General features: G+C 44.9%; 1 protein-coding gene across 2 annotated transcripts in view; it reads left to right on the top strand.

Annotated features, from left to right (window-relative positions):
- Positions 1–23,285, top strand: part of PRRG2 (proline rich and Gla domain 2) — a 34,753-nt gene extending 11,468 nt beyond the window's left edge. For both annotated transcript variants that reach the window (XM_075605751.1, XM_075605750.1), the window contains exons 3-8: positions 1,285–1,401; positions 5,381–5,544; positions 7,270–7,318; positions 12,589–12,715; positions 15,633–15,788; positions 21,744–23,285. In XM_075605751.1, coding sequence (XP_075461866.1) covers positions 1,293–1,401; positions 5,381–5,544; positions 7,270–7,318; positions 12,589–12,715; positions 15,633–15,788; positions 21,744–21,774 — 636 coding nt within the window. In that variant the 5' untranslated portion in view covers positions 1,285–1,292 and the 3' untranslated portion in view covers positions 21,775–23,285. The remainder of the gene's footprint in view (positions 1–1,284; positions 1,402–5,380; positions 5,545–7,269; positions 7,319–12,588; positions 12,716–15,632; positions 15,789–21,743) is intronic.
- The last annotated feature ends 1,652 nt before the right edge of the window (positions 23,286–24,937 follow it).

Here is a 24,937-nt window from a genome sequence, read left to right as displayed (position 1 = left end):
GGGTTCCGTTCCAGAGGCCCGCCGTATGGTGAAAATCTCCGGAAAGCAGATCCGGCGATTTTCAGTGCTGCGCAAACCGGCATTTTTGCCGTTCTGCGCATGTGCGACCGGCGTTCTGCGCGCACAACCAGCGGTTGCGCACGCACCTCCAGCCTCGCAGGCGCACGTGCATCGCAGACTGCGGGGCCGTAGCCTTATGGTTGATGTGGCATTCTTGTAAATGTTCTTTACAATATCAATGTACGCTTCAACACTTTTTTTTTTTTGCAATGCATTTAGAACCCCTGAGCTGTAGATAGAATCAAATGTGTTGGAGCAAAAAGATGTGTTCCATGTTTAGGGGCTGAGGCCTTACATTCCATGCCGGCCTCATGTATCTTTCCCACTTTAGCTGGTATATTGTTCAAGATTTCATAGTATGGTTAAACCTACCAGCACAAGTACCACTATATATCTTCTTAAAAACAGGCTATCTCACTGCCTCAAAGAGGTAGGAAGGATTTTAACGTGTGTGTGTGTGTGTGTGTGTGTGTGTGTGTGTGTGTGTGTGTGTGTGTGTGTGTGTGTGTGTGTGTGTGTGTGTGTGTGTGTGTGTGTGTGTGTGTGTGTGTTATATACACATATACACACGCAGCTCCCCATAAGTGAACCATGTTATTTTAAGCTTTGGGGGGCCCCCGAGATACCGTTTTTGGTGCCAGTACACGTCCTGTATTTTCAAAGATGGCGCCGCAGTTCTCTGTTGCGGTTTCTATTGACCTGTGGTTTGGCAGATATGTCGGGTCACCTTAGAGGGTGAGGTGACACCAGCACCTACAATTCCAAGTATCTTGGGAATAGCGGGGGCCCCGGAGTCCAAAATAAAACAAACAAAAAATGAGCATCCAGGATTGCTGCTTTAATTGGGCAGTAATGTGTCTCTCTGTACCTGAACGTATTTATGGAGTGCCAATGTGTTTCCACGACAAAATGATTTTACAATCTATCTAATCTCTTTGGTGAAAATGTGTTTAATTGCCTTAGTATCATTACCAGATACAATAAGAAACACATTACCAGATACAATAAGAAACACAGAGGACCTGCCTACAATTAAAACCATATTCATTTTTCACAGGGAAGTAGATTTTCTGCTCTTTTTATGATGAAAAATTATTTGAAACCCAAGAAAGATGAAGAGCTCCTTCAAATCTGTCTGAAAAGAGCTTTCACTTGTCGGTCAGCATCATATGTATCTGTATTGTGTTCTATTAAATACCCCTCTGCTTCCCCCTCCTTTGGCAGGTCTTGGCATGATGTGGACAGGATGCCCCTTGTTACTACTTCAGGCCATCACTGTCACCACTGGGCATATCCTAGAGCCTCACAGATTAGCAGCATTGCAAAAACCAGAGGAAGAAGGTGAGGACATTCAGTTTAAACTCCTGTCCATCTGTCTCCCTCTCTCCGCCATTTTAACCTTCCCAAGTCGTCATGGGAATTGTAGGAGGCTTAAAGTTGTGCTTAAGATTGGCAGCCATATCATGACATTAGTCCCCGAAATCAGTGCATCAGAGTTACGGATTAATATTATGGCAACATGTTTTCTTAGTGTCTTTGAGTTGGAGGACAGATTTTTGTAACACCAGTAAGTAAGGGGGAAAACTTGCTTGAAGAGCTCGTTAATGGGGTATATAAGAAATGCCTGCGTCTGGAACGTACAGAACCAACAGCTGTCTTTTGAGAACAGCTATGATTCAACAACTCCTATTGATTACAGGCAGATCACCCTAGCGCTTGTGAAGATCAATCTTCATCCATATAAATGAAGTATAATAGTAGTTGTACTCACAGTTTAGGGGAAATCAGTCCTCTGATGCGTGCATCCAGCCGGGAAGTGAAGGTAAAGAGAGATCCACAAAAAAGACAAAAGCGCAAACGCACATAGTGAAGTTTGTAAAAATGGGTGAATATAATTTTAGGGTATAATATCTGCGTACATCAGGTTAGTGGGTATAAAGCATTTCATGTGCAATACATGAGTTTACCAACGCCGCACTGCCGCCTCCAGACTTTGGGAACTCTCTCTCACAGCATCCAGGACACACTGTCTCGATTGTAGTTGGAAACCTCCACTGCGGTGCTGTGTCTTGGTCAGTCTCCTTCCCCGATCGCTGCCGTTATAGCTGCTCCTTCTCGGGTCTGTTTTCCAGCTGCCACTGTGTCTCAGCTCACTTTGGCAGTAGGTCACGTGTCCCGCGGGGTTTGCGACCGGCCGCAAAGGGAGGTGGTGCCGTAAAGCACGATCTTAGCTTTACTGCAATTTGCCGAATGCAGTTTTTTTGTGAGAAGTCAGTCCAATGCAGGAAAAATCACACAGAGTGTGGGGATAGAGTCCTAGGACTTATTAAAATCTTTATCCAACGCGTTTCGAAGCATAGGCTTCTTCTTCAGGGATCTTAATAAGTCCTAGGACTCTATCCCCACACTCTGTGTGATTTTTCCTGCATTGGACTGACTTCTCACAAAAAAACTGCATTCGGCAAATTGCAGTAAAGCTAAGATCGTGCTTTACGGCACCACCTCCCTTTGCGGCCGGTCGCAAACCCCGCGGGACACGTGACCTACTGCCAAAGTGAGCTGAGACACAGTGGCAGCTGGAAAACAGACCCGAGAAGGAGCAGCTATAACGGCAGCGATCGGGGAAGGAGACTGACCAAGACACAGCACCGCAGTGGAGGTTTCCAACTACAATCGAGACAGTGTGTCCTGGATGCTGTGAGAGAGAGTTCCCAAAGTCTGGAGGCGGCAGTGCGGCGTTGGTAAACTCATGTATTGCACATGAAATGCTTTATACCCACTAACCTGATGTACGCAGATATTATACCCTAAAATTATATTCACCCATTTTTACAAACTTCACTATGTGCGTTTGCGCTTTTGTCTTTTTTGTGTTTCAGTTGCCTAGGGGTTTACCCCTGTTCATATAGCTGCAGGTCACCCATCGATTTAGAGGTTGTATTTTGTTATATAAATAATACACGGAGGTGAAGGGGTTAATCAATAGATTTAATAATTTGCGCACTTTATCTGTTTTTTGTTATAAAGAGAGATCCAAAATGGAGAAAAAAGCACAGCGTTCCAAGAAACTGGGGCTAAGCAGGTCCAATATAAAAAAAATAACTCTTATTACAAGGTTGACAACATGAAGCTATGCAGATGAGTACTCTCACTCACCTAGAGTACTCTCACACCTAGAGTGCTCGCCTGCATACCTCCATGTTGTCAACCTTGTAATAACCGTTATTTTTTTATATTGGACCTGCTTAGCCCCAGTTTCTTGGAACGCTCCGCTTTTTTCCTCCATTTTGGATCTCCCTTTATATCATGACATGTGACTATGGAAATAAATGCGGTCACTTTATAGATACTTGCGCAGCTGCAGCACTGAGAAGCCGGTCAGCGGCACACACTGGCTACAAATAGCAGGCCTATTGTGCAACTATAACCTCCTTGGCGCCGAATCTTTGAAGCTATGTTTTAAATGGCTCTCGGTTCAGATATTTGGACTTAACCCGGGGAACATGCAGCAACTACTGGGGAAAATTATTGTGGTGTCTATGATTTATTTCATCTTAATATATAAAATCGAAAGGTTAGTGCTAGATGCGGCGAATCTGATTGGTCCCTGTGTCCGGCCGCCCCCCCCCCCCCGTGACTCTCATTGGCCAAGAGGTACGCTCCACTGTGACACACACATACACACACAGACATTGGTCCCTGTGTCTGCCCGCCCATAGTCAGCGCCCCACACGACTCTCATTGGCCAAAAGGTACAGTGACATCACTGACACACGCCTACTTCACTGTCACACACTCTCACTGACACACCATACCCCCAGAGAACCCCTGCGGAGTCCAAGGTAAGTTTCATCCATCTCACACTGTCACCCCTGTGTACACACACACACACTCACACCTGAGACCATGCTTCTTCACCTAATATCACATGAGATCCATATTAGATGAATGTTACATCTCTTAAAGGGATAAGTTGGAATCTACATTTTACAATATTAAGTGGCTGCTGTGAGAATCTCCTCAGTAACTGTCATTTAATGCCTAAACATATTGTTATTTACTTGCTTCACTGAAAAGGGAATAAAAAAAACATATGTTTTGTAGAAATTAATCTGTCCTTACACAAAATGGCTGCTGTGAGAATCTCCTCACTGTCATTTAATGCCTACAAATATTGTTATTTATTTGCTTTCGCATGCTAATATGCAGTAGTCTTATTATGTATGTAGAAATTAATCTGTCTTTACACAAAATGGCTGCTGTGCGAATCTCCTCACTGTCATTTCATGCCTACTATCATTTTGGCTCCGCCCCTTATTGACATCAGATCAGAGAGATCAGAACTTTCTCAGTCAGTGTGTAGTTGGCCTACATTTATTACTCACGCAGTGTAGTTGTGGTTTTGTTTTTATATCTTTGCTCCAACTAGAACTACTAAAAATTATACTTTTTTTTTTTTAAACATCAATTTATTTTATCTATTTACATTCCGGGCAACGCCGGGTCTCTCAGCTAGTCAATGATATTAATACATACTGTTACTGTGTGTGTGTGTGTGTGTGTGTGTGTGTGTGTGTGTGTACTAACCCTCCCCTAACTCTCAGGGTTCATAAGACCCCTAAAGCTGTTCATTGGAACGAGCGCAGAAGCAGATATCAAGTCAGTGGGAAATAATCTAAATCAGGGGGTGCTCAACTCCAGTCATCAAGCCCGCCCAATAGGTCAGGTTTTAGGATATCCCAGCTTCAGCACGGGTGGCTCAATCAGAGGCTGTCAAAGACTGAGCCTCTGATTGAGCCACCTGTGCTGAAGCAGGGACTGATTGAGGCACATGGGATATCCTAAAGACCTGACCTGTTGGGCGGGGCTTGAGGACTGGAGTTGAGCGCCCCCACTGATTTATATGATAGTTGTAGCATTTTCGTTCACAAAAAAGAATCAAGTCCTTGAAGCGTCACATGACAAGACCCCCACAGCAATGTTAATACCGCTCTATTCCTAAATAGTACAGGGTTTTTTTTAATCGCATGTAGAAATATTAACCACACACACACGTGGAGAAAAAACTTGTCCAAAAAAACCTCTGCCCTAGTCACTGTGACTTTAGAATCGCTGCAGCATACATTATTTTGTTAAATATGACCACAACTAGCTCCCCTATAGAAGGTGTGTGTTTTGGTGATGACACCACTTCCAACAATTAGACGTTCCCAAACCTGTTAGACGGCCTACACGAGCAGCGTATATTGATAGAGAAGCTGTTACACGGCTGGGGGCCTCCTCATTGCAGCACTGTAATCTGGTATGTGAACCTCTCCAGTGTTCCTGGATGACGAGACGGCGCACAAATTCCTTGGCCGCAAACTGCTGTACAACAGCTGGGACTTTGAGCTGTTTACGAAGGACAATCTGGAGAGGGAGTGTAACGAGGAAGTGTGCAACTACGAGGAGGCACGAGAGTGCTTTGAAAATGACCAGCTGACGGTGAGTGCGCACACAGGCCCCAATAAAATGGCCTCGCTCCTGCTCATTGTAGTAATTTAGCCCCCCACCCCCGATCATGTGAATGCAAGTAAAACGGCGATTCCCCATAGACCAGGGGACTCGACTGCAGTCCTTAAGCCCCCCCCCCCCCCAAAAGGTCTGGCATGCAGGATATCCCTGCTTCAGCACAGGAGGCTCAATCAGAGGCTCAGTCTGATTGGCCCACCTGTGCTGAAGCTGGGATATCCTGAAAACCTGACCGGTTTGAGGACTGGAGTTGAGCACCCCCCTGTCGTAGATAACGAGCAGAAATCGCATGACATTCCCTGGCACACCGAGCCCTTGTAACATTGAGGGAACATCATAAGGGGATCTCCCCCCGTGCTTCACATCCAGACATACACGTTGACTGCAAAGAAGGCCCACTTGTCTCGGCTAGCCTGCCGATTTGTGTACGCGCATCTTATTTCCTTGTCAATGCTGTTCCCTTTTGACATTGTAGCCACTGGGCTCTCTGGGGCTGAACAAGTTACATTGGGGGGGCCTGTGGTTACCAAGACACTGACCAGTGTAAGTGTCCCCCTGCCTCCTTTTTTAGAATTTAATTTGGCCACCAAATCTTGCGGGCCCCATGGGCCAATAGAAAAGCCGCATTGTACGGCCATTTAAATGCCCTGGTACAGTATCTTTGAAACTAAAGGGTCCCCGGAGCTGAAAATAATGTGGTCTAACTCCTGTGGACCCCCTTGTTCCACTGCTGTTCACAAAAATATATTGAGCTTAGATGGGATTGCTGCTTCAAATTCCCGTGTCTTTGCAGTGACCGTAGTATGAAAAGGGTATTCTATTCGCGAGTAGTTTTGTTTTTATTTCAGCTGCAAGATACAGGGACCTACATACTAAAGTACAAAGAACGGGAACCCCACTAAAAGCAATGCGAGGTTTACCTTTCAGAAATCTAGTGCTATTCTTTTGAGACTCCCTTTCCCCCAGTTTTGCAGCTGGAGGACTTCAGTAAATAACCCCCCAATTTGTGGCATGTAGAACTGATGCTTTAAAACGGCAATTATCCAAAATAATAGATATATATTTCATGACCGGCTTAATCAATTATTATTATTTTTTTAGGGGTTTCATTCTTAAAACCGGGGGGCGTTCCACTGCAGGACCCACACCGTGTAAGGTTTTTATTAGGGCGCCTTTCCTTGGCCACATAAAGAGCTGATTTGCTGCTATCTGTCTCTGGTACAGGAGATATATAGCGGTTGAAACAATGATTTAGGGCAGGGGCGGTCCACTCCAGTTCTCAAGGGCCACCAACAGGTCAGGGTTTCAGGATATCCCTGCTTCAGCACAGGTGGCTCAATCAGTGTCCCAGTCCAAGACTGAGGCACCTGTGCTGAAGCAGGGATATCCTGAAACCCTGACCGGTTGGTGGCCCTTGAGGGCTGGAGTTGACCACCCCTGATTTAGGGGTTATACTTCGTTGGGTCTGGTCTTGATCACGCTGCCCTGATTCCCAGGCAGGTGGTGCCATGCATGCATTCAGTTGCCTCATTCCCTCTTAAAGGTGTATTAAAGTGTCATATTGGTATGGCGAGTGAAGATTTGAGTCACAGTTATGAAAATGCAGACTTCTAAGTGTCACTTTTTTTTTAAATTTATTATTATTATTTGAATGTCCTAATGGTTGTTTTCCATCATCTCCTCCAATCTCGCATGCAGAAAACGTTTTGGAACAACTATCCACACAATGGAAAAGGAGGTAATACAGGTAAGTGACGTGAGATTAAGGGGCCTATGCAGAGAGCAGCGCTAGAATAAATTGGAGAGTTTAAGAAAAAGTAGCTTTAATGGAGAGTTTTATTCTCCATATGCAGAAATGGGCGAAATCCGCTATTTTTAGCATTACTGCATGTGGAGAATTGTAAATGAGGAGATGCGCGCAGCTGAAAGGGAGAAAAAAAAATCGCGCATTTTTTTTTTCCCCCTATAGCCGGCGAGCTCCTGCTTCTTGCCAACTTTAGTTGGCGGAGAAAATTGAAGAAAATCGCGCCAAAAACAGCCGCTAGATGGCGAGCGCGCCTTTCTGAATTTGGATATTTTTCAGACTGGCGAAATGTAGTTTCTCGCCAGCCGCGCGGCGAGATTTTCAAATAGAAAAAAAAAATGGCGCTTTTTTCCTACCTCGCCATTTTCAGCTGTTTTTTGCGCGATTTTCGCCGGAAAAAGGCGAGATTGTAAATAGCGCTGCTCTCTGCATGAGGCCCTAAGGCTGTTGGCTTTGTGTGTCCGTAATCCGAATGAGCAATGTATCCATTGCTCTTTGCTATGCTATCGAACTTAAGGGGTTTTAACTTGTGCAGTGTCAGAGGGGCAGGCAATGCGTGGCAGAGCCATGTACGGAAGGCTTCTCTAGTTCTGAGTCAGAGGGGCAGGCAATGCGTGACAGAGCCATGTACGGAAGGCTTCTCTAGTTCTGTGTCGGAGAGGCAGGCAATGCGTGGCAGAGCCATGTACGGAAGGCTTCTCTAGTACTGAAGGGATGAGCAGTCGACTCATTAAGGGAAAAGTGGTGTATTAAAGGTAGCTTTCAAGGTGTTCTGAAGGGCTTAGTTCTGCACTCTCGATTAGTGAATCCTGGTTTAAATGTGCATAGAAGTGCTGTAAATTGGAGATAATGTTAAAATGTAATAATCATAAATAGGTGACGCTGTTAAAAAGACAATTTAAAGACTTTCACTTCAACTACAATATATGTTGCAAATGCACGGTTCCTCCCCCCTTTTTTTTTACCTGTATGGAAAGCAGGGGGTCTCCGTAGCTGCACCGTGTTAAATCTCCGCTCTGGGGACCCCCTCGTTCCTGCAATATTTGCTGGGGAAAGTGCACTGGGTCCTCCCCTCCAGGGGAAACGAGATGCAAGTTTAAATCTCTCCGCATGATGGGGACCAAAAGGAAGCCAGAATGTAATCTGTTGTCCCATGTGACGCTGGGAGATTTAATTGAAACCTCCATGCAATAGTTTGCACCTTCTCCGGTGAGTATCTCAGGACCATGGGGGTCCCTGGAGCTGTAATGAAGTCTTCAGCCCCATAGACCCCGTGCTTCCCACCCAATGCTGAAAAAATGGGGGCATTTACCATGAAAACCTCCTCTAGGATTATAGTTGTCGTAACTTCATTGATATTCTATTCATAAGCATATTTAAACTTTAGTCCATGAAGATGTATCAAAATGGTGCGATTTGCTGCAACAGAGCAAACCTTTTTATCTGTGTCATTCTTGTTTTACGTTTGGCGTAGATATTAACAATACAGAACAGGATCCTGTGTCAATCAAAACCTCTGTGACAAAAGTCAAGTAGACATTTAAGTCTTTTTAATGATGAGGCAAAATGCACAATGTTTTGGGGAACTCCCTTGCATGTTTCACCTGAAGAAGGGATTTCCCCGAAATGACATGCAGTCCCCGAAACGTTCTGCATTATGCCTGCATCGTTAAGACTAAAAAGATGGTCCCAAGGTTCAGCAAAGTATCCGGCCGTTCCTGCTTCTCTTACCGTGCACCCCAAAACTGGAACAATCTACCAAAGACTCTCAAAGTCGTCACCAGTCTAAGTTCTTTCAAAACTAAAGCTGTCTCGCATTTTAATCTGGTCTGTAACTGTTACATACACCTATAACTTACTTTATCTTTAACTGTGCATGCAATGTCTTGTATATAATGCTGTTCACTTAATGTAACTATGTATTTGTAACCATATATTATTTGTTATCATAACTCTGTGCCAAGGACATACTTGAAAACGAGAGGTAACTCTCCATGAATTACTTCCTGGTAAAATGTTTTGTAAATAGGCTAATTAAATATTTATTTGACTTTTGTCACAGAGTTTTTCAGTGCTGAAATCAACAGCCATATCACAAAATGCTGCTAATCGCTCACATTCCCCAGAATCCTTCCGACCCACAAACAAAAAATCATCTAGAGCAGGGGCTCTTAACCAGGGGTGATTTCACCACCAGGTGGTGACTGAAGGGAGTTCAGGTGGTGATTGAGAAGGTGCTGGGATTTGTTGAAGATTTTTTTAATATTAAAAAGGATCTAAACTCGAGATATGAAACATTAGTTTCCTTGACAAATTTCCTTGTCAATTTAAATAATTTACCAAACAACCCTCTTCAAATGACGAATAGTGTATGTAGCACCCTTTCCCCCACCCTAAGTGAGATCATGTAGCTACCGGTGTATTCTGGTGCTGGTGCATACCTGTTGGGTAGGACAGAAGGCCTGAGATCTGTGGTGGTATAGGGAGGCATCAGGACAGGCTATCAATGATGGTTCATCGGTCAGCGCAGCGCCTCCAGCCCAGGAGGATTCTGGTGCAGCAGGATGAGCCTCAGGGGCAACTCTTCTTAGTGTTCACACTCCAGACATCACACCAGAGAGGGTATAACTGGAGTTTATTAGGTTCAGTACATCATTGCAGTTTCCATTCCATGAAGGCAGTACCCCGGGCTTGAGTCACCCCTCCTCAGCATAGCTTACCCCCTAACAGGGCAAGGCCTCGGCCCACTCCTATCCAGGAGAGACTTACTGCTGCGTCCTCATAGCAGGGAGGGCAGCACAGAACTCACTCCCAGAACCCTTACAATAACCTCTAGAGAGAAACACCCTCCTTCCCAGGGGAGTGGCTTGTAAGCTGGACTCCTATCAGTCATAGGCCCCCTTTTAATACCAGGCTACTCCTGAACTGCAACAGGTAACACACATATAACAATACAACCAGGCCCTGCAGGGTTTGCTCCCAACACTGCCCACTCTTTACTGGGACTTGCAGTGCAAGAGGGGCCAGAGAATTAGTAGCCCAAGGGGACTTGGCTACATGTATAAGCCTGAAAGAGCCTGGCTCCTTCTTGGGTACCACACCTAGAGGTAAAATCCTCTGCCCTTACATTGGTGGCTCTGTGTTCTCTCTCTGACACCATATTCTCTGCCCAAATCTGTACCCTTCACCCCTATAAGGAATTCTAAGTGCAACTGAAAACTCTTGCCACTCGCCATCCGGGTAATGCTCCAGCCAGTCCTCTCTACTCTAACTGCTGTCTCTGCCCTTCCCACCTCCGTCCCTTCCTGCTGCCTTACTTCCGAGTTGCTTGCCTTTCTTTAAACAGCGGGAAGAAGAATGGCTTCTCCCACAGGAAGAAAACTCATGGCGGAACTTGCAAGCAGGGCCGCTTACAGGGGGAGAGCCGGGACAAATGATGCTGGAAGTTTGGCCCTCCCAAAAGTGAAGCCCAACTTCCACATAGGACCTCCATGTCCTGTGGCGCCCAGCTCTCCTGAGCTGCGTACCCTCTCTAGTTTACCCAGCCGTCCGGCCAATGCTGGAAGTTCGGCCACCATAAAGTCAGGCCCAAATTCTGCATCCGGCCACAGACCACCAGCTCCCCTTCATCACAGGACTCTTCCTGACTGGAGGCCTTCCCCCAGGTAAGGAGAGAGGGATAAAAACCTGGGAAAGTGGAGGGGGAGAAATACAGGGATGAAGTGGAGGAAAAAAATACAGAGGGCGAGTGAGGAGAGGGGTGGAGAGTGAGAGACAAAGGGGGGCAGTGATAAACACAGGGAGGGGGGGAGAGGCAGGAGAGTGACTGGGGGGAGATATACATGGGGTAGTGAGAGAGGGAGGGGAGTGTATGGAAAAGATAGTGGGGGACTCGCAGGGATGTAGACAGGGGGGGCCCAGGTGGAGGCTCCAGTCCTGAACCCTGGTAAAGCTGTCGACGGCTGCCCTTCTTGCAGGTTCCTTCGCACTTGCACTGCGCCTCATTAAATTGTCAGCAGAACCCTTTTTAATTACTGTCAGCTGACCCTGTTGCCCTGCGTGTGAGCCGCTGGACGATTTGGGGTCATGGTAGCCAGCCACACACCAATGTCTTTATGGTCCCACTGCGTCCCTTTGCATACCACCATCTTTCTTCTGAACTCCTCATTGTAGTCCCACTACGCCCAGCCCCCATAAGTCCTATGGACCCCACATATATAACATCCTGATACTTGAAGAGCGCTGGACATATTTTTATATACATACACACACGTCTTTTATTCTCTCCTCCTTTACCCTTCTCCCCCTCTCTGTCACTCTTTGTGCCATGGGAAATAGACCAAAAAGTTCCATGTAGTCACCTTTCCATATTCTTTTCTTTTACCTCCTTTGGCACGTGCAAACTCAAAGGACTTGCCAGACATCAATATCATTACTGGTTGCCTTGAGGTCTCACCCTCCTGCTTCCCTGTTCTTCTCCTTACTGGCACCCACCTTGTCCTGCTTGCTTTCATCCGGGCCCTTTTCCTTCTCACTGGCTGCCCGTAAACCCACGAGTGGTGCTCCTGCTAACCTCAACACTCTTGACCACTTGGTCCCCTGCTGGACCTGTCCACAACTTCCTTACCCCTGTAACACTTGGTTGACCTTCTGCCCTAACATCTAGACAGTCCCACTACCTGATGCCCCCACCCAATTGTTTAATCTCTGCCTCAATAAATACACAAGATCCTTCTCTTGACCCCACAACAACCTACCCGTCTAGGGATATGCGAGGTCCTACCTGTTTGCATTCAAAATGTTTTGTGAGAATTGGTTTCCAAAATTTACAGGGTGGCAAAAAGTTTACAAAATTTATTTAATTTGATTTTAAGGAATCCAGGAACCTTTGCAACATTTTTTATAACCCGGTGAGTAGCTTTGTGAAAGCTGTCAATCTTCACCAAGTCAGGTCAATGACTGCATTACAATGTCTGACTGGTATAACGGCTGTTAACCGTATGTTCACTCTTATGCTGCCAATGTAGTGCATGTTTCTCCTATCCCAACCTCTTTCGTCTGTAGTCCAGTATGTTCTATATTGACTTGCATACGTTTGTTGGTGACCTATAGTTGGAGTTTATTTGCAATATATAATGCAAGTGTACGGTCCATACTGTTTTTTTTATAGCCGTGTCCCCACTTCCCTTTCTTGTTTCTTTCTACGTCTGCAGCATCTTCCCCTTCAGTGGATGTGGCAGGCTTGGTGGCTGGACTGGTAGCAGGAATTGTGTTGCTTATAATGGCAACAGCGGTGATCATGTATTGTGTGAAATACAGGGCCAAGGAGAGGAGGGGAAGGTAGGTGATCAGGACATAAGGTCCCATGAATATAATACATTGTGCAATCATTTTGATTGAAGGGACCATCGTCCCACGTAGTAGGTAAAAAATATATAATAAAAAAGGTTTTTCTTTAAACAATTCTGTGCCATCACCTTCAGAAAAAATCAGTTACTCTTAGGCTGAGTCCATAGAAGGACAGTCAGCGCTGAGCCGTGCGGACGCTCCGCGATGAGCCCCGTTATCCTCAATGAGGATGTCTTGAGGGGGCTCCCGCGAGCGTCCGCAGGCGTGCAGAGGCGCAGGGATTTTCAGCCAACAGTAGAACCTGTTTCTGAGCGCGCTGTCGGCTGAAAACCTCCAATCAGAGCGAAGCAGCGTCAACGTCACGGCGCCGTGACGGCGCATTGCGGCCCAGTGTCGTCAGTGCCCCGCCTCCCCCCGATCGCGCACACTGGCTCATCTGCTAGTTCATGCAATCGCTCCTGATTGCGCAGATGAGCCTCAGCATCAGCGCGGAGGAGCGCGGCTCCGCCTTCTATGGACGCAGCCAAAAGAAACTATTTTACGTATTTGCACCTTGTAAAACGTACAATTGTCCGTGGAATTCAAGCACTTTAGCTACTTACGTTTCTGTTTTATGGCTTCGTAATTAGTATGTAAACCATAAACAAAACAACCTAGTTTTGAAGACTGACAAACCGTCTCGTCACCAAAAGACAGAGAAAGATTGGACACAGCGTTAAAATAGAAAAAGTGAAATGTTAATTAAAAATATATATGTACCGGGTATTCCCCCTGCCCCAATCGCAGATAGAGTGCATGTGAGGGGGAACCTATATGTTACCAGGTGTGTGGTGCTTTATACCTGTCAGGCTCACAGGAGGCCTGAGCCTCCGCTAGTGAGAGCCTGGGGTGAATCCTCTGGAACGATCTTCCTTACAGCACCTCCACCTATGTAGGATTCTAGAAGTGTAGAATGTACCCCACACAGGACCCACATATAGTAACCACATACACAGTAGTATAAGTATAACAGTTTACTATATGCAGCATCAAACATAACACAATACATATCAGCAATAATAACAGTGGCAGTGTCCTTCTATGACACTCATGAGCACAACTACCTCTCTTCTCTCACTGTGTCTTAACCCCAATCTGTATACCCAAAGTCCTTGTACCCAAAGTCCCAAGAGTCCCGCAACCCCACCCACGTACGGGACAGTGCTGCCCACTAAGATGAAATGTATAGGTGGTGCACTTGGTGACTTGAATAATACCTGCCCGGCTCTCGTGCAACCGGGTACCGCAGAACTGTGGAAGAGGACCCGTCTGTGTCTAGCGCCAAATCCTCAGCGATGGGGGGGGTCTCCTTCTGAGCAAGCTCACCGCTCAGACAGTCTCTGTCTCTGCTCTGCAGAGAATGATCCACTGCAACACTGACCCTTCTTGTCAGAGTACACAGCACTGCAGATGTGTCCCTAACTAAGCTGACTGCTAACAGGGCACGGTCTCTACCTAAGGGGCCTGCCACAAACTGAAGGGGAGTTGGGCCTAGCTGGGACCTAGGGGGTAACCTGGCCTAGTGTAGAAGCACTGCTCCCTACACACACCTTCCCCTACCTTATCCCAGCACCAACTGACACTCTCACACTCGTGCTCCACTGTCGGCTTCCTGACTCCAGCACGCAACATTGTATCTCCTTTGCTGCAGGAGAATCTGTAATCCTTAGTAGCTGTTTGACAGCATGTGCTCTGGGTGAAAGGGCAGTCCCCAGATGCTGCTGGGAATTGTAGTCCACTCAGGACCTCTTTAGCATTGGGACCATGTGTGCTATCTTTACTGCGCACACGCAATCCTGTAATGGCCGCCGCTGCACTCAACTGCGCATGCTCTAACTCTGGTAGGCCCTGCGCTACTGTAATGGCTACCGCGATGGTTCTACGCATGTGCGACCTCACGCCAACCTTAACATTGCCGCCGGCACTCCTGGCACTGTACAGCGCGTGCGCGACTACACTGCGCAACCGCGAACTCCTGCAAGATGGTGGCGCCCCGTAGCTGATGTCGCCGGCAACCCCCGGCGACGCGAATACCCCCGCAGCTTCCCGACATACCACGGGGGTCCCCGTTCTCCTGCGGTGGTAAGGGGGGCCAGGGGGAAGCCTGATATATGTATATGTATATGTAGCAGGCTTCATATAGTCTCGTGTGTGTATATATATATATATATATATATATATATATATATATAGTCTCGTTAATCGGTTACTTTTCACCTAAGGAACATGCCCCTGTCCTGAGTTCACTTCCATCCTGTGCTTGTCACGATAATGGTGACTTGTCTGCAGATTAATTTCTTTTTAAACCTACTACAATGTTGACATACATTGATAAGTGTATTCAATATTTTATGCATGATTTTTGGTTGAGTGCGCACGGACACCCCTGACACAGGTAGACTTTCCCCCCCCATTTTCTACCTTTTTGCCATTAGCAGTGTTTTATTTATTTTTTTAATATATATATGCATTGTTATTTTAGTAGATTGCAGATAAAATTGTTAAGCTTTTTATTTATTTATTCAAATTGGGTAGGTTGATTTTACTTCAAAAAGTGCAGTTAAATACATTTCCTGTACTATATAGGAGAAATGTTAACCTTCAACCTCTGATGTTACATTAGGGAGGAGAGTGACGTGAGTTCAACCGAAAATTCAGCGCCAGGTGTGCTTAACTATTAAGTCACATTAATACCCCAAAAATGTAACAAACACAGGGCATGTAGTATGTGTGTTTATAGAAGAGCGATGCAGCAATGGCATTTTGCTGAAAGAGGGTTCCCAACCCTGGTAAAATGTGCTGGGGGAAAATGGATGGTCTCATTTTCACAGGTTACCTTATCTCCGCTCTACTGTGTTTTGATTGTCAGAGCCCCTGTGAGCATAACGGGTAACCTACCACCGCCAGAAGATGTACCACTGACGCACCTGCCAGGATCAGAGCTCGCTGCACCAGGACTGCCATCCTATGAAGATGCATTGGAGGCATCGGGCACATATGATGCACCCCCACCACCATACCACAGGTAACTGCTTCCCTAGTATAAAACAGCGGCTCAATGAGTAAAGACACTGACTCGGAGACACTGGGTGTGAAGCGGAGGAACCTGGTTCAAATCCCGGTGGGCAAGTCATTTTATCTTACAAAAATAGGTTTTAAGCTCAATGGGGCAGGGACTTGTGGCTGCAAAAAAATGATATGCATGGGTACCCTGTCGGCGCTATATAAGAACAATTATTATACTTATTATAATTATTATTATTACGATAAAATAGCAGGAACCATGTACTAATCGCCGCCAATAAGTTTGCTCATTACAAAATGAGACTAGATGGGTCACCGTGCCCACTGCGGCGTGCCAGTGTATTCAGCTGGTTTGCATGCAGTGTATTGGTTTTAGCCGCAGTACGTTGTGTGGGAAGGGTTTGTATGAGGCAGTAGTTAAAAACTGAACAGTGTTCTTGACTTGTGGTGAAAGTAAATATCCTCTTGTCCCTCCTTTCTACTCATCTGTTCTCTTTCTTAGCATCATTTCAACTGCCAAGTCTCCAATGGTGCCGCTCTTTCCTTATATAGAACTATCGACACACGTATTAAAAAAAGTACATATGACAAAGATGCCAGAGCACTAAATAAAATTAAGGCAGGGGATCTCAAGTCCCCCCATCCCCAACAGGTCCGGTTTCCACCTATGCTGAAGCAGGGACTGATTGAGCCAAATGTGCTGAAGCAGGGATATCCTTTAAACCCTACCCTGCGGGGGGGGGGGGGGTCTTGAGCAATGGAGTTGAGAACCCCTGGTTTAAGGGTGATACCACGTAGAAAACAAAATAAAATGACACCCCCCCCCCCCCCGGTCCCTCCCTGCCAGAGATTCTGCAATGCAGCGGTGCCAAATAATCTGTATAACTTTGAATGCGTCCATCTTAACCAAATGCTCTGGCGGGTTTTCATAATCTTTATGTAATCTCTTTTTTGTGCTACGACTGCCTGTTATTGTGGTCTGGTTAATGACGGCATCACAATAATTTTCAAAACAAAAGGACCAGCTCCGGCATGCTTCTGTTAACTCCGAGCTCGCCGAGTCGCGTTTTAAATAAAACCGAAACGCACGTTAACGCATCGGCACACAGCTAATTATAGGACATGACAACGGCTGGTTTACCTCTTGTTAACGCAGGCGTTACGCCACGTTATTGCTGCGCAATATTGCGTTCGCGTCCAATGACGGGATCATCCAGACCCTGAAATAGGTGTTTAAAGGAGCAATGTGTGACACATCCGTGCAAGGATAATAGTGTGCAGAGGACCTTGCTCTTAACCCCTATTGTAATATGCGTGCTGCCAGGGAGGTAGATGCTAGAAATGTAGTGTTCTGTATCCACAGCTAGATACAGTAAGATCCCTATTAAGGCGCATGCAGACCTTTATATTATATAATATAAAGGTCTGCGGTGCGCCTTAATAGGGATCTTACTGTATCTAGCTGTGGATTAAGAACACATCCGTGCAAGGTGTATAAAAATAAAATCAGTTCTGCAGTATTGGATAATACTGACTTGCTTTTAAAATTTAACTCTTAATGCCATTTTTAATGCGTTTTAATATACTAAGCATCTTTTGATTTGTATAGCAGGTTTAGCACATTTCCCCAGCAGTGCAAGATATTTGTAACACTTTCCTGTTTGGGATAATTTGTTGCCAATGTTCCCAGCAGTGTGAGCTGCAAACTGTAACAATAGATAATGTTACTTTAGTAATATAAGAATACATGGTAGTTGCTGAGTTACACTGACGGAAGGATTGATTTGAAAGTGAAAGGCAGCCATTTAGTGAACCCTGGGAAGCCGGATCATTGCTCATCGATTACAGGAGAGCAAATCTATCGGCAGCTTAGGAAATTCTTTTTCAATAAAGGTAATCAAAGGCTGCATATATTAAAAGAAAAATAGAGCAGGAAATAACCCTGAAAATAATGGTAGGCCTATGTTACATTATACCTATATGTGGTGTTGCCCCTATCCAGACCCTGTAGAAGCTCTCTTTCAACACTAAGTTTGTCACGGTAACATCAGCTGACTTTTGTGCGTACGCGTTGTTGGGGTAGACGGCTCTTTTGCTTCTCATACCCACGGACGCCCGTTCTAGTTAACGCAATGCTATTTTAGGCCGAAATCAGGACGTGGCGTTATATTGTCCGCCGCGTGGCACCTTTTCACTGTAAGGCCGTGCGTATAGTGCCCGCGACGGCGATGTTGCCCAAAAACAAATACATTGCCGCCACCACGTGCGCTCATAGCAAGCACGACGGCGACATTGTGACGGAGCGACGTCGCGTCGCGAACTTTGGAAGTTGGAAATATTTGATTTTCCAAGGGCTGTCGTCTCATGTGACAGCCCCTGAACAAATCAAATGCCAGCAAGCCCGCGCCACCGCCGCAAAGCAAGATATAACTTTCGCTAGCACCGACGGCGACTGGTGCCATCACCCGTCACGTCGCCGGTCGCGTGCAATATACGGACGGCCTAAAGCAGCAATCCCCTGCAGAAACCTATAAGAGTTTAACTCGAGAGGCCCCTTCTTTGGAAATCTCTAAAAAAAAACAGGCTGAAGACCTACCTCTTTACCCAGGCATTTCAGTAATGAACCACAGCCTGTCCGGCATTTAATAGCTACAGGACCGTCCCCTCCTGTATTGTATCTTTCCTTGTGTTTGGTCATGTTTGTAACCTTAAATGTTTCCTTCTTTTTTTTCCTTAGTAACTCTGAAGCGCTAGTTATTATTATTAATGTTAGTATCTCGCCCCTGTGCGTGTCTTGTTCTTCTTCTTTTTGTAGAAAATAACTGTTCTAGCTTTGGGGACCCCCTAGTTCTGGAGATATATGTACAGGTGAAACTACAAGGTTTAAATCTCCCTCCAGAATAGACAAAATGGCTGCCAAATCTCAGGCCATTTAAAAACCAGGAAGTAATACCAGTAACTTCACTCGTAAGTATCTCTGGAACCCCAGAAGGAAAAAGAAAAGCTCCGTTGATCTCTGGCGGACCCCAAGTTCTAATCCTGTAAAAGGGGGTGAGTTAGAAGGGATTGCTGCTTCAATATCCCTGGGAATATCCCTCCCCAGCAATCTTCTATGACTGAAATAAACACTTCTTGTTGATTTGTGTGTAAATCCCCCCACCCCCCCAAATCAGATTTCCCCTTCTGTTTTTTCTAACTGTTATGGTTATGACGTTTAAGTTGTGGTATAGTGTTGATTCCAAGAATAAGCATTGTAGACCGATGTTTAATTCTAAGAACATCACAGGGTATTGGGCCCCTGGATTGACTGGGACTGTTATTAATTTCTTCTAACCTTAATAATAATACAAAAATCTTATGACTTGTTTTCATTGGACAAACATTTTATTTTTATTACAAGCGTAACATATTTGAGCAAAAAGACGCTGGCTTCTTCATTGGTGGAAAAACATGCAATGTGCACTGGACTCCGCCCTGTCACTGTATGGCAAAATGGAAGAGTAATATTCCTGTTTGGGCTTTACTGCTGGTACCAGAATTAGGGTCTTGTCCTCGATGTGGAAATAAGAATGTCACCTCAACCAGCGTCTATTAACCTTCTGCCGTGTGCCTGATAACTCTCTACAAAGCAGACGAGACAAAATTAGGGGGGCTCAGTAAGGCCGTGTTCAGGGTAGATGGTACGGACGCTTGCGTCTGTGCGCGCCTCCCCCAGGTGCTCCTGCAGCTTAGCGATCTGTGCCTTGGCTGGAGGTGTTGGGTTGCGGCATTTGGGTGTGTGGCGAACATGCCACGGAGCTGGTTCGCTGTGACGCAACTGCAACCCCAAATATCATTTTGGGTTGTAGCGGCAAAATGTAGCAGCGTCACCGCTGCACTTTGCCGCCGGTGGAGTTTTCAGTTTGAACACTCCCACCGAACAACCTGAAATTGCGACGGACGTGCGTGTGCGCAAGCGTAGCAGCCACCCTAAACTCGGCCTTACTACAAGTGTCATTAGAACATTCTGCTGTCTGTTGCCACACCATGAAAAGTTGCAGTTGTAGCACCTTCAAGCCGCACGTGCCAAGCCTTTCATCAGCTTGCTGACCACTTCCTATTGGTAGTTGGGCTGATGAGCGGGTGGATGACTGCATGACAGGCTAAGATATGTATGTAACTATATTATTATATGTTTCCAACACCTGATTACCAGTGGTCAAAATATTCTAATGTTAATGCACTTTCAGCTGGACTTGCTTCAGTACATTGGTGATTTTTTCATTCTTTATTTATTTATAAAAATATTTTACCAGGAAGTAATACATTGAGAGTTACCTCTCGTTTTCAAGTATGTCCTGGGCACAGAGTAAAACAAATAATACATGGTTACAAGTACAGTTACATAAATGAACAGGGTATACAATATATATATATATATATATATATATATATATATATATATATATATATATATATATATATAGCTCAGTGTTTGACTTTTTCACCTGTGCTGAAGCAGGGATATTCTTAAAACCCAACCTGTATATATATATATATATAATGGCAGAAGCCATGTGTACCTCATTGCGCGCACAATAACAGGATGCCTGCATTTATTTCTTTGGTTCTGTCCTATATCTTTCTCCTATCCATGCAAGCGTTCAGTAATATAGCCTAAGCATGCGCAGTTCACTAGTAAAGATCTGAGCTGAAGATGGCTCGCCAGTAAAGCTTTGGGACATACATAACTATTTCTAGCTTGTTCCATCGACATACCTAAAATGTTTAAGGTGCGATTTGCAACAGCATTTGCAGCTTTATCTTTCTATCCTGGCAGAAAAATATTGATTGGTACATTTTTTCTAGAGAGCGAGAGACCTTAATCTGGGGGTGGCCAATGCCAGTCCTCAAGGGCCACCAACAGGTTGGGTTTTAAGAATATCCCTGCTTCAGCACAGGTGAAAAAGTCAAACACTGAGCCACCTGTGCTGAAGCAGGGATAAGCTTTAATACCTGATCTGTTGGTGGCGCTTGAGGACTGGAGTTGGCCATCTCTGGATTAATCATTCCAAGGCCAACAATACTACTAGTGACTTATTTATTTTTAACTTAAAATTTGTATGGTCTCAAAGTGTAAAAAGGGTAGACAGAGGGGTGGGGGTTTATCTTGCCACAATATCCGTACACATCACTTTCGCTGGATGCGCAGATCCAGAAATCCGCACGTAATTATGTACTGGAGTAACCAATCCACAGTCCTAGATCCTCAGACCTGTCGGGGAATATTCTCTAGTTATGTAATAAAGGGGGTAAGGACAGGGTAACCGCTAACGCGTTCTGGGTATCTAGCACCATAAGCAATTTATTTCCAGTACATTAGACACACTCCCGGGTGGGTTGTTAAACAGTGACATTTTTCTGATGACCATTATTATTTTATCATCACCGTGAAGTGAAACTTATTTGCTACAGAGTTTTTTGATAGGAAAAAATCGCTGGTGTTGTGATGGAAGTGACGTCACTGCTGGCAGGAGAGGCCATCAGTGATGTCGGGGGAGGGAGAGGAAAGACACTGACACACACAGACACACACACAAGGAATTCACAGTTAATATAAATAAAGAAATGCAAATAGCTAAAACACGTGTTCTAAGTCAAACTTCTTTGCGTTTTGGCACTGAAATTGTGTTTTGATTTTTTTTAATTAAAAACATCACCATTACAAATACAATTTCTGTGACAAAACCGTGACAACAGACAAAAGTTTCACTTAAAACGCGTGTGATCGACACACAATTTTTTTAAATTTTTTTTCCATGTATGTATACAATCTTTTTTATATGTGGAAACATTTTTGTAGATGGATAGCTATATCTATCTCTCGAAGGGGGAAAAAATGCGTGTAGTATAATTTTATTTTGTATTGAATTTATTTTTGAACCATTCTCTCTTTCTTTCCTCCCAACACCTGCAGAGGTTCTTCCAGATCAACTCCACCCAGCTGAAGATGGAACCGGTCACCAGTGTGTGATCAGTGCGTGTACCGTATGCATGAGATGGGAACGAGTGAGATGGTGTACGAATGTGCGTCGGAGCAAAAGAATCCCAAAACACTTGTTTTGTGTACATTTTAATAATGTTACAGAAATATCATTCAGCTACCAAGGAGAAAACCATAAAGTCAGCATTGCAGGTCTTATCAAAGTTTACGTGACACTTTTTTTAAGGGAGTTTTGCTGAACCGGTTGCAGCTCATAGCTCTATAGGCAGAGCTAAAAAAATAATCACATACCATTCTTAATAGTTGAAGTTGTAACCGAAACCTACATCACAATATCCATCTTCTATTTGCCAATATCGCACGGCAAAACCACCTTCCAGTCCCTCAACCGTACAAGGAGATGGATAGGAGTGAATCCCTCCGTGGTGGTGATCGTTCTGCATTACAGAACATGTGCAAAACTCCTTTCTTTCAAATATATGTTAATGACGACAGTATTTTGAGGGAGGAAGTTTAAAGGGGGGGGGGGGAAGATACATTTCTAGTAAAAGATAAGAGGCTCCCTGGTAAATGGGGAGAGTTGGCTGCTATGGTTATGGCTTTCACCCAGCAGGAGGGTTTAGTGGGACCTGCAGCCTCTCTGGTTATCCCAAAGGTAGTCACGCAAAAATATAGGCGGGTGGATATTTTTTTTTTTTTTAATTAGTTTGTATGTTAAAAACAGTCTCACTTTTCACAATATACACCTTTTTTGATGCCACTGAACGTCCTCGAGTGCTAGAAAATTCCATATTAGAAGACGTCACCAAATCGAATTCTGCGGCCACGCTGCTGATGTTCAGGACCACCCTTCACATGCCCTCGAGAACCAGAGGGACCTGCAACTCCATTTGGGGAACAATGCCTTGCTGGCCTTGTCGGCGCTGAAGGGGTTAAACCGAGCCCGCAGCAATACAAAAGCAAAACCACTTCGAACTTTCTAAATGCCTTGCAAAGCACCACGAGAAACCCCCTGCTGTGGGTTCTCTTCGTGGTTGTTGCTCTGGGATACACTGGGCGGTGTGGGGTGGGGAAATGAATAAAATCAACGTTTCAGGCATGGCAACACACTGCAACTTTGGCTACTTAAAATTCTAATTATCTCAGAAGAATGGGCTGCAGACTGGCGGTACATAGACTAAACAATGCACCACGTTCAAGGGGAGGGGGAATTTAATATATTATTTTTTTTCCACAATTGTGCAATGATTCTTTTTCAGGCTGGGGCAGTGGAACCCTCAGTGATGGAATGCAGTGTAAATATTCCTCAGCTCTTACACTGCAACGCACTCATGTTCTAAGGGGTCTGTTGTATTGTCTCGTCGTATGGCCTCGTTCTGATTCCGTGTGGGGGTTATTTTTAACGGCGTCTGATCAAATGGATGTTAGATTTCTTCATCTGTTAGAAACACATTTCATAAAAAAGGAGGCCTTAATTAAAATTGTATTTTTAAATAAAGAAGATTTGATAACGGCTTTGTGTATCATATTCTTGCCTTTGGTACCATTATCTTAATTAAGCTACTCGCAGCCTGCTGCAGATTCCAACATGGATCCCAATGATACCCAGACCTCAGGAAACCGCATGCAAATTGTATGTTCCCCTTAAAGCAGCAGTCCAAGCTGACATGTTATTTTTTTTTCCCTTAATATGTGCATTGATACAATCCACACAATGATAAGTAATTAGCGAAGTGCTGATCGATTGGCGAAGATTCTGCTTGGGAGTTCATTAAATGGCTGTCCGCGCAGCAGAAGAGGACCAAAGATGCAAAGTTCTGTGAGGAAGATCATGTGACCAGGCAGTCACTAGATACAATTGGTGCACTGCTAGAGAGAGGGCAGGGCTCAACAAGGGGTGTGCCAGAGCCTGTTTCAGAAAAGGAAGGGGATGTGAGTTTGTAAATGGTTGCTATAGAAACAAAAAATGCTTGTTACATTATAATACATTAAAAAATGTCATTCAGAGTATTTTCTCATAGCACAGAACTGAATGATTAAAAAACACGTAGCATATTGCTTGGTCTGCATCTTTTAATTATTTTGTATAATGTAGGAACGACTTACCTGCGGAAGTGGTTGGAATGCTCTCGAAATGTTGTCCATATACTTTTATGCCTGATATTTTATTTATTTTTATTTTCAGGTTCTTTTGCTCTATATGAAGCATTATTTTGATTATATATTGTTGGTGAAAATATTAGTCGGTTCGTATAGGTGGGCAGAGTCTTCTTTCTTTGCGTACTAAGGTAGGTAAAAGACACAGAAGAGTGCGGGGCCTCTGTAAGCTCCGGCATCGCCTCCCACTCCTCACCTCCAGCATCTTCTCCTAGTGATGACGTGTCGAAATGACAACTGAACGGCAAATGTCTATGACAACGTAACGCTGCTGGAGAAGACGAGATGCCAGAGACGGTATGAGGCCCCGGCACTGAGCCCCGCCAAATTCCCAGCTTTAGGGTCCTTGACTCCTAGTAGTCACTAGCAGGGGGGTATGTCAAAACATAAATAAGGGTAGAAGTGACGGGGGCCAAAGGACACAAAAGCAACAGTTATAGTTGATGGTCCATACTTAAGCACGAAAATGGGTTTTTTTAAACTGCGAAGTGCCAGAAAGCCCTAATGCATTGATGAGTAAATGTAATTTATTTGGGGGTGAAATTTGTCTCCTATCCAAAGCTAAGTTTATATTGCAAGCGTGTCATAGATCAAACTTCCATACGTCTAATCTAGGGTGACCATTTTCTCCCAGTGAAAAACCGGGACAACTGTCGCGCATGTGCGAACGGCTCCTGCCGGCAACGCATTCGTGGTCGGCGCTGGACATCCGCGCATGCACCAACGGCAAACACCAAAAAAAACGGGACGTTTTGGCAGTTTCAAAATTGTAGGGACACCATGACACAATGCCAAAAACTGGGGAAATCCCGGAAAAAAGAGGGCGTGTGGCTACCCTAGTGTCTAACCCCTTGTAACCATCATCTTGAGATGTGTGAGTATGGAGCTCAGTTACCCTGCGTCCTCATTAATATTATGTATTCTATGCTCTAAATTATTGGTTGGATAAAAAGGTTTTGAGTTATTAAAAAAAATGTTTTATCATAAAAAGTAAGTTTGATTTTAGGGAG

This window comes from Ascaphus truei, chromosome 6 (assembly GCF_040206685.1).
Source record: "Ascaphus truei isolate aAscTru1 chromosome 6, aAscTru1.hap1, whole genome shotgun sequence".
NCBI lineage: Eukaryota > Metazoa > Chordata > Amphibia > Anura > Ascaphidae > Ascaphus > Ascaphus truei.
This window is presented reverse-complemented; position numbering and strand designations above follow the sequence as displayed.